The 15017-nt window shown below is 53.0% G+C and overlaps 1 protein-coding gene across 6 annotated transcripts in view; it reads right to left on the bottom strand.

The window, feature by feature from the left end:
• Nucleotides 1-526: 526 nt before the first annotated feature.
• The window catches only part of CLEC16A (C-type lectin domain containing 16A), a 238974-nt gene continuing 224483 nt past the window's right edge, over nucleotides 527-15017 (bottom strand). For 3 of the 6 annotated variants that reach the window (XM_017890666.1, XM_017890669.1, XM_017890668.1), the window contains one exon: nucleotides 527-4476. In XM_017890666.1, the coding sequence (XP_017746155.1) occupies nucleotides 4121-4476 (356 nt within the window). In that variant the 3' untranslated portion in view covers nucleotides 527-4120. Of the gene's footprint in view, nucleotides 4477-8512; nucleotides 8637-15017 lie in introns of all 6 variants that reach the window. The other 3 variants (XM_017890667.1, XM_017890671.1, XM_017890670.1) reach the window with 2 other exon arrangements.

The following is a 15017-nucleotide window of genomic DNA, read 5'->3' as shown; positions in this document are numbered from 1 at the left end:
ATTTCTGGGTTTCACGCTGGTGGACGTTGGTGTTTCCGAGTCATGCTCAACCCAACACTTCACCTGACTCTGTCCTCGGTGGGGAGTCTTCCTGCTTCCCTTGGCCTAGCCTGGCAACAATGCGGCTGCTCGCTACGCTTGTCCTGCGAGGTAGGGCTTGGCTGTCCCACTCCACGGATGCAGAGCCTGAGGCCTGGATGGGCAGCCACCTGCCCAACAGGGAAAAGATGCAGAATGTGGACCACGCTCCCTGCACCCAGCAGAGGTAGGGCGGGGACACTTCCTGATGGGGCCGACTGCCCCTGAGCAGTTATTCCCAGTCTCCGGTTAGTATGAGCCCCGACAACCTTTTAGGAACCCAGGGATGGGAGGGAACCTGGCGCAGGGAGGAGGGAGAGGGAGGGGCTCCAGCCACCACACCCCCGCCAAGCGGCTGCACCGGGATGAGGGGTCATTGGCTGGGAACCTTCCCCTGTACCAGGCCACGGCCTCCTGCCACAGCCCCCAGGAGCAGCATGCTACATTCTTGGTAACTTTTTTTCTTTTATTGCCAAGTTTAAATTTACAAGGAAGTTCCAGTTTTCATTTCCACCCTCGTGTTCAGTACCCATGAAGCATGAGTCACACTGGCGAAAGGAGGTACTTCCCTAGAGCGGTCCCGAGGCTCAGAGGCATTGAGGTTTTCCAACCCTCGGTCCTCACTGAGACAAAAATTATTTACATATTTTCAGCTCAAGGAAACATAAGGAACTCGTACAGTGTATGCCCAATGTCAAGATGACTACATGAAATGCTTCAGATTTATTTATTGCATCTAGACAAGAAGATCAAAATCAGTTCACCCCACGCCTTTTTAAAAAACGGTGTATCTCAGAGACCTTAGAGGAATCTAGCGCATGTCTGGCAGCGCTGTTCTTCACCTGCCCCTTGGGTTGCTTGTGAACACCAGTGCTTGGGTCATGGGAGGCTGCCAAGGCTGGGGGAGAGGGACCAGGGTGGGAGGGTGGCAGAGGAGGGGCTGCTCACGGAGGCCTCTCCTCCCAACCCTAGGCCATGGAGGAGGCTGGCCCTTCTGCCTGGGGGAGCACCTCAGCTGGCCTCATCTGACCTGCTGGGACAGGTACCTCCCACGTCCAGAAAGGGATGAGCACACCTCCACAGCAACATTCAAAGCCAAGGTTTGGGAGTTCCTGCGGCCTGCCCTGCTCCCTGACTTGGCAAACCAAGCCAGATGGTGCACAGGGGAAGGGTGGACCAGGGCCCGGGCCATAACTCTAAGTGCTCTCTGCATGGACTTGGGGGGCGGGCCGGATGGATCTGTGGGGGCTGACCTCAGACCTCTGAGGCTATGACCTGAGTGTCAGAAGCCACAGCCCCCACTGTGGGCCTTCTCACCCTCCTGGTTCTTCCTCCGGATGCCAGGGACCCAGCATGTCTCATCTGGACTGGCCTGTCTGGGAGCGCCCCAGCTATGAGGTTTGCAGGGAGCTCCTGAAGACATAGCTGTGCCCACTGCCGCTGAGACCCGGGTGAGGTGGGGTCCTTTGGAGCCAAAATGGCTGGTGGCCTCCAATGGGCTCCCAGACCTCCTTACATAAGAAAAGCTTCTGGGAGCCCTGGGAATCCTCACCCCACATACCTGGAGGTGTCCCCCAGAGGCAAGTCGCCAGCCCCAGCTGAAAGAGGCCCCTGAGAGTGACCCTGCAAGCCTGCACAGGGGACTGCCCTGTCCTTGGCCAGGGACGCAGGGTAGAAGCCCTGCCCTGAGCAGTGTCTTTTATCCTCTGCTGGTCCTCCCGGGCATGCTGTCCAGCCCTGGCCAAGACCTCTCTCCTTCAGTGCTCAGTGTTCACAAGGCCAGCTGGAGCCCAGAGACTTCTGATGGCAGGCTGGTGGCCCACCCGTGTGGCACGGAGTGAGCTGCAGGCTGTTCCTCCCGGTCACGCCTTGGGGCGGGGCAATTACTTGCCTTCACTAGTTTCTGCTGCTCCATAGACAGAATCATTTCAAAACCAGAAGTGCATGTCTCAGGGGCTAGCCAGCTTCAGCCAGGGCCAGCTTGATCCTCTCCACCCCTCTTGCTCTTACAAAATTAAGCAACACACAGGTTGCCTGCTGGGCATGGGGTATCCCGTCTCCTGATGCTGTGGTCCTTCTCCCCATGATGGTCTTCCCCCGCCCTACTCTGCCTTCCTTCTCTTCCAGGGACTCTGCACATGGCCACGGTGGTCACAGTTTGTCCTTCCTTGGGGTTTCTGCCCACGTGGCCCCCTTTCTGAGCTGTGTCTTTTCTCTATTGAAGCAAAGGTCCTTGTACCTGCAGCCATGAAGGCTGGGTGGGCACAGCTACCCAGAGGGCTTCTGATGACCCATGAAGACTGGGTGGGCACAGCCTCCCAGAAGGCTTCTGATGATCCATGAAGGCTGGGTGGGCATGGCTACCCGGAGGGCTTCTGATGACCCATGAAGGCTGAAGGCTGGTTGGGCACAGCTACTCGGATGGCTTCTGAAGACTGAGGCCTGCCCCCATGGGCGCCACTCCCCCTCCTTGGCAGGACTGTGTTTCCTTCAGGAGGCTGAAAACTGCCCTCGGCAGGCCTTGCCGGGACAGCTGGCTTGGCGGAGGAGATAGAGACTGTGTTCCTCTAAAACGCAGGTGGCAAAAGATCTCAGCGCGGCTCCCCAGGCTACCCTATGGCCAGGCTCCGGCGGACACCTAACGCCCCTGGTGGGCACATATGCGGGCAGGTCTGGAGGAAAGTTGTGGAAGGTCTCACCAGTGACTAGAGAGGTGAGGGGCCGCTGGCCCTGGTGGACCTGGGGAGGGTGGATCACAACCCGGGCCATGAGTGCTGTGTCCGGCTCCCAAGCTGGCCGAGTAGAAAGGAACATCTTGGGAGCTGTGTCTGATGCATCTGGGTCCTTGCCTGTACACACCCAGCCCGAATGGGGAAGGGAACCATGGGGTTTTAATTTTCAGACCAGCAGCAGTAGCAGAGAGGGACAGTGGCAGACTCAGAGCTCTGGGGACACCACGCCCTTGCAGCTGGAGGGGAACTGGCTCTGGGCCATCTCTCGGCACACGTGGGCACACACAGTCGAGTGGCAGGTGACGCTGAGGGTGGCTTCCTTTGATTTCCATCATGGCCACAGGGTCTGGAGTCTTCACGGTCCCAAGTGGTTCCTTCTTAGAGATAGCAACACTGAAGAAGATGCTGGAAGCTGTCTGTGTTTGGTTTTGGTGAAGAGAAATGAGGAAGCGTCCTGAGTGGGGAGCTGGCTACATTCTTTCTTTTCCTGGAGAACTCTTTCCATGATGGGAGGCCTCTCGGCTGCTACGGCAGAAAACCGTCCAGCCCTCTCAGCTCTGTGTATACCTGAGAATACATGTATCTCCCTTGTTTTTGTTTAAAAAATAATCTAAACTTTCCAGGAAGGTACTTCATTATTCCACAGGTTTGCAGAGTTAGTGAGTAACAAAGAATCACTTAAGTAAATGGAAAAAGCCACACTAAGAACTCTAAGACATCAGGAAAGGTCCAGTGAAAATGATAATGAAATCCTAACTGTATTATTACACTTTTCACATGACATCAAACCGTAGTGCTGATGTTTTGGACTCTTTTTTTAACTAGAAGTTTTAAAAATAAATGTTCACCTGCTGCCAAAAGCGGAAATAAATATCCAAAGGAGATGTTTATCTAAGTCTGCTTTTCTATAAATTTCTACGTACAGTGACCTGGTCCAATTCTTCTGTGCACACTGGGGCTGGTGACAGAGGAGCCATATGACAGAGGAAGCAAGAGGTGCCAGTGGGTCCTGCCACCGGGGCTCAGAGACACGGAGCCCAGGCAGCTCCCTGAGGTGGCCCATGCAGTCATCTACATTCGCCGGGGTGTCTCCGCTGGTCCCAGCCTGCATGTGAAGAGATGCAGAGTGAAAAAGGAATTCAAGGGCAACATGGCCTTCTTCCCATTCAGGGGAGCACAGGGATAGGTGGCTGAGATGGCTGCTGGGGGCCGCAGAGAACGATGGGTGCTCCCAGCATGTCTTGCCAGTCAGCGGCACTGGGGTCCCTACCAGCAGGGCCACACACACAAAGGGAGGCCCCGGCACTGATTCAGTCCTCAGCGGGGCCCACAGGCTCAGCACATGCAGCCTCTTCGCCCAGGGGCTCCGTGCAGGCGGCGGATGGTGTGGATAGTGGGGGGATGCCGGTGAGGCTGCGAAGGCTGTGGGGGTCAACTGGGGGGACGAGGGTCAGCGACTCGACGCTCAGCGTGTCAGCCGTGTCCTCGCAGAGCAGGGAAATGGTGGGCTGCTGGGCAGGGACGAGGCTGGGGGATAGGCTGGCTGTCTCCACGGCTGTGCTCCTGGCCATGTTCTTGCTGGGCTTGGAGTCTGCTTCCGTTTCGTTGACGATTACCAACTGGTCAGGAAGGTGAGGCTTAGGCAGCTCTGGAGTCATGGGGGCATCTGGATTGGGGGAGAAAAACCAGAAACACACTGAGCCCTTGAGACATCCCGTTGCGCTGTGCCCTCTGCTCCCATCCTGAACTGCGTCCCTGGTGAGCTAGGTGGGAGGTGGCTGGCTGGTGTGAGGGCTCAGCGTGGCTCCACTCACTCCTTTTGGGGACACAGAACCTGCAAAATCCAGTCTGACCTAGGCCTGGGGAAAATGCAGCAGGGCCTAGGGTTACCCTGACTTGTGATATGAGGGGAAAATTCAGGGCCTGTGCAAAATCAGCATGTGGGTTATGAAAGCACAGTTCCTGGGTGCAGACATCTGGCTGACAGGATTTATGTGTGGGCAAATCTCAGGCCTGCCTGATAATAAATACTTGTTTAGGAAGTAAATGGGCTTGGGTATGCTCGTAATGTCAGGCCATTTCCAGAGCATACATTTGATGACATTTACCCAAGAGGAAACCCACTGCAATATTTAAAAGAAAAAAAGAATGGAAAAAAGGAAATTCTGTAGAACTTTTCAGCTTGCAAAACCAAAACAAAACCTTGGCCTGCCTCCTCCTCCTCCTCAAAGTGCTGAGCCAGCACCCACCAAGGGGCTGCTGTGGTTACTCAGGCCATTACTGTCCCGAGCTTCCCGGCGGCGGCCACTGAGAAACCACGCCAGGACGAAGGCAGGCGAGGTTCCACCCAATGCAGTTATTCTTAGGGCAGCAATTTCTTTTCTTGGTGCTTTTTTTTTTGGCGGAGTCTCACTCTGTTGCCCAGGCTGGAGTGCAGTGGCGTGATCTTGGCTCAATGCAACCTCCACCTCCCGGGGTCAAGTGATTCTCGTGCGTCAGCCTCCCGAGTAGTTGTGACAACAGCCGTCTGCTGCCACATCCGGCTAATTTTTGTATTTTTGTAGAGATGAGGTTTCACCATGTTGGCCAGGATGGTTTCAAACTCCTGACCTCAAGTGATCCGCCCACCTCGGCCTCCCAAAGTGCTGGGATTACAGGCATAAGCCACCATGCCCAGCCCTTGGTGCTTCTCAAAATCCTGCAGACACACGCTGGCCCATTTGCCTTCCAATGATGAACCTGCCTGAACAGAAACACCAGATGCAGCTGGAATTCATTGTGGAAAACATCTTCCAGCACTTCAGATGCCGGGTGTTTAAAAACATTGAGAAGACAAGAGTGGGCATCCTGCTTGGAGAGCAAATTCTCATTTGCACAGAGCTGGGGGTCCCCAAGCCACGGCAGGAGGTGCTCACGATGCCATATCAAGCTAAGAGTCTGACAGCAGCCTGGGGCCCGGGAAGCATGGTATAATTTTTTTTTGTTGTTGTTCAACGTGATTCCAGTTTAGTTTTTTATTTTCTAAGTCAGGCCAAAATAAAACAGAACAGCAAACGGAACATAAAGCAAAATAATGGAAAAACAAAGAACGAAATAAAAGCAGGCAGCATATAGAAAGGGAAGAGGGAGAGGAAGAGAGCTCTCATCACGGAGCGAAAGCACGACAGACAGACTGGATCTCAAAGCACACACCAGCATTTCTCCCCACAAGACTCCGGGCAAGATGAACTCTAAAAGGTTCCAATTCATTTCTTTTGTCTGAGACGGGGTCTCACTCTGTCACCCAGGCTGGAGTGCAGTGGCATGATCATAGCTCACTGCAGCCTCAACCTTCTGGACTCATGCAGTCCTTCAGTACTTACTGCCTCAGCCTCTTGAGTAGCTGGGACTACAAGCCCGTGACACCACACCTGGCTAATTTTTAAAATTTTCTGTAGAGACGGGATCTTGTTACGTTGCCCAGGTTGGTCTGGAATTTCTGGGCTCAGGCAGTCCTTCTGCCTTGGCTTCTCAAAGTGCAGGGATGTGCACAGGTGTGAGCCACCGTGCCCAGCCCAGTTAGATTCTTCCTAAGGCTGTTTAAAAAGAGAGAGAGAGAAGATCTAGAGGAAACCATTGCATGAGGCTTTGGTCCTCGCTCTGGGAGGGTGGCAATGGGTATCAGTGAACACTAGTGGAAAAAGTGATTTGAGGTGTGATCTGAGCCCAGAAATGCTGAGTAAACACTACATGTGAATTCTGGTTTCTTTGAATTTCAACTAATTTGCTCCATTCAGTAAGGAGGCTTGCGGTGCTGGGCTGGTTTCAGCTCAGGCGTGCGCCCTGACCTAGCACAATCTGCCTGCTATTCCTTAGAACCTGTGGTTCTCTGAGCAGGGCTCACCTGCTCTGGTGGCCTCTGCCCTTGCTTCAAATGGGCATGAGCAGATCTATGATGAACTCACACACATGTGGATCCACACATAAGTTCCGCTGTTGAGGAGGCAGTTTAGAAATGACTAATTCCCCAAATGGTACCGTCCTACCATCTGGAGACTGAGTAGCCAAACGTTTCCTTCATGTTTTCTTAAAATTTCTATGTAAGTGTTTTCCCTCTTTGCTGAAGTCTGCATTTGCATGCAGATATTCAAAATGCTGGCCAACTTCGTTCTCTGCTCCTTAATGGGGTATTTGGTGATGAGAATAATCAGGGATGTGGAAACCTTGTAGGCAAATACATCAAAAAGAGGAAACCAATTAACAAACAACAGCACACGCACAGAACTGTTTCTTCTTCAGGAAAAGGACCAACAATTTTTATTAAAAGGGTTGGTTTTCCCCCTAAAGGTAGCCTCTTTTTTAATAGGAAGAAAATAACCCCTTCTTACCCACTGCCTACGACACGGCCTTGTTGTTGTTGAAGAACTGCTTCCTGAACTTGATCTACACATGTATCCAACTAAGGGAGGTGAAAAAGGAGAACTCTGCCAGGTTTTCACTGGGGGGAAAACTACTCAGTGAGGACACTTTTTGTTTCCAGTCAAGCGCTGAGCTGCAAAAGTTACTGGTGAAGCCCTGGCTTGGTGCTTGCTGGTGTTTTTGAACTCGAGGGCCACAAGTTGAGGCCAGGCCCAGGAAATGAGGGATTTGGAGAAAAGTCTGACTTTCTGGCCATGGGCTGGGGAGACAGAGCCGAGGGGGTAATGGGACGTCCAGGAAGGCCATGTTTCCATGAGCAGTGGACAGACCTCCCGTGGCTGTGGCCTGTGAGGACACCAAGGCAGCAGGTCCCCCACATGCCTGGCCAGCACCTCTGAAACTGATCTGCAGGTCTAGGGTGGGGCCTTAACATATCCTTATCAAGCAAGTGGTGACTTCCAGCAAAAACTTGGATTTGTTGTGCTGGGCTGGGAAAAGGTGGGGCTGAGCGTTGTGGGGAAGAAAAGGATGGTACCTATAGAACAAGTGCAGGGCAAAGCTCAGAGAAAATAGGATTTCAACACAAAAGAAGGCAAATGCTCCCAGCAGACAAGCGCAACAGCCAATGGAGAAAAGCGCATCAGAAACCAGAGAAGCAGCGTCACCGGGGAGGCAGCAGGGATGGCCCCAACAGCGACCCAGGCTGCTGGGTGGCGGCCCACGGAATAGCCTCATCGCTGTGTGGATGCTACTCAGAAAGGGATATGGGGGGACCACATCCATCCATGTGTCTATGAGGGAAATGGCTCTTGGCCTCTGGTCAAAACAGGACTGAATTTGCCACTTATCTTAGAGCAAGGCCAGGGGAAGAAAGGAAAAAAGAAACGAGACTTCTTGGTTGCTTTCTACAAATTCTCACTTCGCCAGCCAACTGCCGCCCAACCCCCATGGCCTAAACTGCGGGGACCCCTGGAGAACTTGGTGGGAGCATCTGCTTCTGGCCCGGGCTGAGCCTGACGCTGCTGCACACTTCACAGAGGACAGCGTTTCCAGGCTGTACAGGTATGGCTCAGAAGGACCGCCGTGAAGGTCAAGGGCTGGGGATCTGGTTTTCACATGAGGTGAGGCCAGAAAGGGAGCAGGGAGAGCCAACTTTGGGGGAAACTGGGGAAGTGCCGCCTTGGCAAATGGCTCTGTGCTCAGGCCCAGCTTGGCCCACCTTGCCAGCGTGGACCCTGCCGACTGTGGAAATGCAGCATGGCGAGTGGACGTCGCGGCCCGAGCGGCTCCCAGGGGAGACCTGCCTGAATTGACTGTGCGTGAGGTGTCGTGGCAGCCGCCGTTCGGAGCACTAAACCCAGTGGCCGCCATGACTGTCGGCCTCCGACAGGCTGAACACTCGCCGGCGTCCTTTCCTGCCACTCCTGACTAGAGGGAAAACACAGCGACAGATCATAGAAAGCCTTTAACAATGGGATGGCAGAGGCGACATGGAGGGGACACAGAGCAGCAGTGGACGCTGAGCACTGACGGGGTGGGGGTCGTGGGGCAGTGCCCAGCATGGGCTTGTTGCCACTGGAGCATGGGGCACTAGCTCCCCATGCAGAGAAGACACCCCCCACGCAACCCCCAGGACGAGGCAGGGTCAGGATCACTCAGAACCAAGTTGTTCACTCGTGCATCTTAATCGGGTTGGGGCAGAGAAGGTGGGGTCCTGTTGGAAAGGAAAGACGGGTTCATCCGCAACATCTAGTCTCCGTCGGAAGCCTCAGGGGACGGAAGAACAGAATCACCTGTCAGTTTGAGACGTGGCCCAGGAGTTAGGACACGAAAACCCTGCATCCTCAGGACAGTGTGAGGAGGGCAGGGTGTGTGGCTGGAGGACTGGTGTCAGACCAGCTAAGTGAATCAAGCAGATTTCTGACCCCAAGTGAGGAGGTTCTTGGTGTTACACGCTGACGCCAACAGCACAGCTCCGAGTCCTGGGAAAGCTCAGATGCTCGAGGCGCTCCACGAGCCTCTCCCTCAGACACCTATCTGGGCAGCGACTTAGTGACCCGTGCCTTTGAAAATCAAGACTGAACCACAGCAGGAGAGCTGAGACCAGGTGCCAGGTGGCCGAGTGGGGCTTCTAATTGGCTGAAATAAAAACGTCAGGAGCATCTCACTGCGAAGGGAGAAACCACACTCTCAGAGACAAAGGCAGGTGAACACACAGCTTGAAAGTGACATCATTGAGCACTACAGTGTGAAGGTCCTTAGATACCACTGGACTATACACTGAAAAATGGCGAAAATGGTAAAGTTTATGTTATCCGTATGTTACCACAATAAAAAAAGATGATGCCACAGAGAAAACTGAGGAGAAAAGGGAACATATCTTACTTGGGGTTTCTGTCCTTAAAACTCCAGCAGGACAGTGGTGACTGAGTTCAGTGGCATGCGGGTGGGTTTCAGGCCATATGACTCTCAGTTGGCCCAAATGGGAGGTGTCGTGGGGTAAAGGGGGCTCATGTGGACACAGGCACAGGGGTGGGTCCAGATGGGAGGGAAGCCAGGAAAGCTCCCTGCACTGGGCTGTCAACAGCAGCCAGACCCGTCTTTCTTTCTATAAAACCTCAGGGGACAATCGAGGTGGCCATGACTCATAACCCAATGTGGTTTTGTTTGTTTGTTTGTTTGTTTGGAGACAGAGTCTTGCTCGCTGGAGTGCAGTGGCATGATCTCGGCTCACTGCAACCTCTGCCTCCCAGGTTCAAGCAATTCTGCCTCAATCTTCTGAGTAGCTGGGATTACAGAACACCTGCCACCATGCCTGGCTAATTTTTGTATTTTTAGTAGAGATGGGGGTTCACCAAGTTGGCCAGGCTGATCTCGAACTCCTGACCTCACATGATCCACCCGCCTTGGCCTCCCAAAGTGCTGCAATTACATGAACCACCACACTCGGCCCTTTGTGTTTTTAAAAAATGAATGTTTAATTACACCTACTACGTGCTCCCCCAAATTAAAAATAAATAAGCAGACTGACATTCACGCTGTTGTCAGTTTTGAACAAACGATTTTCTGTCTTCCCAATGTAGCTCACATGGAATGTATGTGAACTCCAACTAATCTGGAGCTCAGAGGTGTGAGTGGGTTGTTAAAGAAACTCACTGTAGGCCAGAGTTCTTATCTGAGGAGATGGTTTTCCTATCAGCATCTCACCCAGAGAGTGAGTGTGTGTATGTGACTAGGTGCATGTGTGTGGTACATACATTTGTATGTGACATGTACGCTGAATGTGTGCTGTGATATTTATGTGGACTAGTAAAGTCTATTTTGTATATCTGTGACTGCGAGCATGTTGCAGTTGCAGGCATGTGTGAATGTGTAGCGTGTGTGTGACTATGCATGCACCACTTGTAATAGTGTGAGTATGTGCAGGTGGCATGTGTAATGACTAATGTGTGGTGAACTATGCGGCATGTATGGGTGGGAGTGGACTATGCATGCAGCATTTTTGTAGGTGTGAGTATGTGTACTGGCATGTGTGTCGATGTGTATGTTGATGTGTGACTATGCATGCACATTTGTATATGTGTGATTGCAGTGGCATGTGTGTGACTGTGGTATGAGCGTGTGACTAATGCGCATGTATAGTTTTGTGAAAAGTGTGACTATGCATGCACATTTGTAGTGTGAGTGTGTTAATGTGCCCTGGTTGTGTGTGACAATGTGTGGGAAGTGTGACTATGGCATGGCCATTGATGTATGTTGTGAAAAATTGGTGGGTATGTGTACTGCCATGTGTGTGACTGTGCGTGACAAAACCAAGAAAGAAAAAAAGAAAAATAGCATGCACAATTTGTATGTGTGAATGTGTATGTGTACTGGCATGTGACTGTGCGTGACTATACATGCACATTTGTATGTGTGAGTGTGTATATGTACTGGCATGTGTGTGTGTGGGAGTGTGACTACGCATGCACATTTGTAAGTGTGGCTGTATGAACATGCGCATTGGCATGTGTGACTGTGTGTGTGCAGAAGTGTTACTGTGTGGGTGCACAGTGGTATCCCAGAAGATATTTCTAATGTTTTCCTGTGGCCCTACATGTGGTTCTAAAATTGGGTAGTTTTTCACTTTCCCGCTGTATATTCTTTGCAAGTTCAGCTTCTCAAAACCATAAAATGTTTAAGGGGAAAAAATGCTGATTCCAACCCTGCAATTTTCTCACTAGGGGCTGGCTGAGGCCTGCCAGGCTAGCTCTGCTGGATGTGTGGGTGACAAGACGCCTGGCTCCTGGACATGTCGTGGGGAGGGTGTGGGGCTCTCCCCACAGAGCACTGGAGGATCTCACCGCACTTCTCGAAAGGACTGGCCATTAAAGTGCCCTGGGGCACAGTTACTTGGGTCATCAGGGAGTTCAGTGTCGACTCTCCCTTTGGTCTGGGGCCAGCACTGAAAGAGCCACTCCAGGGCACCCATAGCTCTGCCTCTGGTGTGCGAAGGAGGCTCAGAGGCAGGTGCTGCACACAGAGGGAGCCTCCGGGTGACCAGGGAGCCAGTGACCCCTTGGGGCTGTCCCCTTCCGGCTGAGAGTCCCTCGCCTGTGCTGGGCTTGAAGCTATCACTGGGCCATAGGCTATGGCCCTGATGGGCATGGGGACTATTCCTCAAAGGTGTCCTTCCCCTGCCCATAGCCCGTCTGCATTTGGGAAGACAGAAAGTACAGGCAGACCCCAGGGAGATGGGCAAAAGGAATCCACTGGTCTCCAGGAGATTGTGGTTTCGGGCCCTGGTGGACTCATGTGAGACCCAAAGGCCACTTTCCTCATGGACCAGGGCCTTGCCAATCCCTCGTCCCCTGGCTGTCATCTCCAGCGATGCCACCTCTGGGAGCCTCCTGCAGCTGTTCTGTGTCAGCTGTCGGAACCTACTGCACCTTTCCTTTGTCACAGTTTGTAACTGCACGTGCTTCTGGGTGGCCACCTGATAGGCCACCCCGCCTGCCTGCAAGATCATGCTTTTTGCCACATTGTATCCCGAATGCTGTGCACTGTAGGGACTTATCCTAATCCTGTTTGCTTAGAAAAAAATAGTTCAGTGAGACAGGGAGTGGAATGCCCAAACCCAGGGAAGATAAGATCCAGGGAGATGAGCCACTAAGAGGATGGAAGGCCACGTGTGGGCCGGGTGGGTGGAGAGACCTCTTGGATCAGGTCTCAAGTCCACAAAACCAAGAGGACAGCCTGAGCCTAAATCCTGGGAGCGAGGCTGAGGTCCCCACAGGAAGGTGAGAACATGTTTGGGATAAATGTGGGGAGTTTTCAACCCCAGGCAGGAAACCTAAAGTCCCCTGAGCTAGACACAGGGTGGAGGCAGAAAACCCAATTGAGCATCAGCTTGTTTCACTGCCTCATGTGGGATGAACCCACGTGGGCTCCCTGGGGTCCACTTTGCTACTGATTTTAAGAAAGCCCCAAGCCTTCCTCCCACAGGGGTTCACACCACCCAGCCTTCTACGGCTGGGACTGCACATGTTAGCAGGCCTTCACGAGTGGGGCTGTGACTTTTCACTTGGGCCCTAGAGCGGCCATCCATGTTGGAAGGAGAAACACATTTCATGGGCTGCCTCCAACCAGGATCCAGACTGGAGCCTGGGTCTCTGGGACACCCTGGAGGTGCCTGAGACAGTCTTGGAAACCGCATCAGATATTCTGCTAGCTGTTTCAGAAGGTGGGCATGGGCTTTAGGGTTGCCAAGGCTAGGCTTCAGATCCTGGCTCCTCTGCTGGCTAGCTGCATCCTCTGGGCCAAGTTGCACAGCCTTTCTGGGCCCCTGTGTTTTCTACTGTACAGTGTGAGGTGGAGCGTGGCAGGATTTAACAAGGGGACATCTGTGAAGTGCCTACAAGCACGGTGTCTGGCATAAGGGGGCTCAATTTCAGGAGTGTCCACCTGGGATGCCACATAGCAGGTGCACACTGAGAAGGCCCTGCTGTGGCTACAGCAGGAGCCCATGCTGATTGGTGGGTGCCTGGGCCACACCAACTGTCAAAACAGCATGAAGGTCACTCCCAGCTTTCAACAACTTGCTTGAACAATTCAAGTGTTCAAAACCGTGGGTTGGAACTATGGAAAACTGGGCCTGTCTCATCACTCGGGGGATGGCATATCTTGTGTACTTTCCGAACCAAACACCTGGCCATGCAAAGTGTGCTTTCAATGGCAAAGGAGGGCCAAGTGTGATGGCTCATGCCTGTAATCCCAGCACTTTGGGAGGTCGAGGTGGGTGGATCACTCGAGGTCAGTAGTTCAAGACCAGCCTGGCCAACATGGTGAAACCCCATCTGTACTAAAAACGCAAAAATTAGTTGGGCATGGTGGTGCGCATCTGTAATCCCAGCGACTCAGGAGGCTGAGGTGAGAATTGCTTGAATCTGGGAGGTGGAGGTTGCAGTGAGCCAAGATTGCGACACTGCATTTCAGCCTGGGCAACTGAGCAAGACTCTGTCTCAAAAAAACAAAAAAAAAAAAAATGAAAAAACAAATCAATGGCAAAGAAGCCACTGGGGTTTGCTAGTTCTGACTTCAGAGGGTCTGGCAGCCGCTCTCTACAAGGGGGAGCTTCCCGGACTCTGGGAGGCTCCATAATCACAGAGATGGGAATGCTTCTGACTTAGCACTGTGCCCTCAAAAACCACTTTGAGGACAAGCTGCCCCTTGTGGGGGCTGCAGCTGTCTTCTGCTGTCTAGGCTGATGGCAGTGGGCGGTTAGGATGAATGAGCTTGGAGGAGAGGTCCTGGCCCACCCCGCTGCCTGGCTGGCCCTTCAAGGATGTCATCCCTGGTGGATCAGGGCCAGGTCCCTGGTGGGTGGAAAATAGGGTGAGTGAGCCATGCAGGGCGACCTTCTCTCATCAGAAGCCTGAATGCTGGGCCGCACTCTGAGCTGATGTCAAATCAGGCAACTGGCAGAAGGGCTCCCATCCCAACAAAGCTGTCTCCCTTCTCCTGCCCTTGGCTTTCTCTCCTCTGTGTCTTGGTGGAACAGCAGGCAGATGTTGGAACCATCTGGTTAGACCCATTCCTACAAGGAACATGGAAAGTCCATATGCTTTGTTCTGGGTGGACTGGGAGGGAGATTGCAGGCTGGCCTGGAAGTCTGGCCTCAAGACAGGGAGGAGCTTGTGGGCTCTGATGTGCTCTCCTGCCAGGGATCAATAGCTGCGTCCTGAGGCATCCATAAGAGTAAAGCCCAGGCTGCCCGCCGGGCCTGGCCCTTCATCAGGTGAGTTATCTCAGTGTCTGCAGAGCCGGACAGGCAGGCTGGGCCTTAGGCTTTTACTGTCATGCTGCATAAAGAATGGGGACCTACACACGCGTCTCCGCAGGCCTGCTGGGGACGCACCAAATGGGAGCAGACACCTCGGAGGTCCTGACTCTCACTTACCGACTGGGACTGACTGGCCACCTGACAGCCAGGCTAAGAGCCACTGGATTTCTGAGATGAGAAGACACGGCGCTGGTACCACGCAGGGGATGGTGGGGGTAGGGACAGAGGGGCTGACGGAGGCCAAGAAAAAAGAAACTAGCACACGCTGCAGACACCAGGCCCTGGGAAAGTGCAGAGTTGAAGCCTCAGGGGTCACATTCAGGTGGGCATCCATATACAGAAGGTCCATTTTTGATCATTTTTGATACTGTGGGTCTTTGCTTGTTTTAACTTTAGGCAAAGAAGTGTATGGCTCTTTGCTCACTTAGCTGTTGGCTGTACGTTCTTAAAAATGACAGAAAGGTGACTACAGCTACAAGGTGAAGGAA

This window comes from Rhinopithecus bieti, unplaced genomic scaffold (assembly GCF_001698545.2).
Source record: "Rhinopithecus bieti isolate Rb0 unplaced genomic scaffold, ASM169854v2 scaffold_19459, whole genome shotgun sequence".
In the NCBI taxonomy this organism is placed as follows: Eukaryota; Metazoa; Chordata; class Mammalia; order Primates; family Cercopithecidae; genus Rhinopithecus; species Rhinopithecus bieti.
Note: the sequence above shows the minus strand (reverse complement) of the source record. Positions and strands in the feature narration are given on the sequence as shown.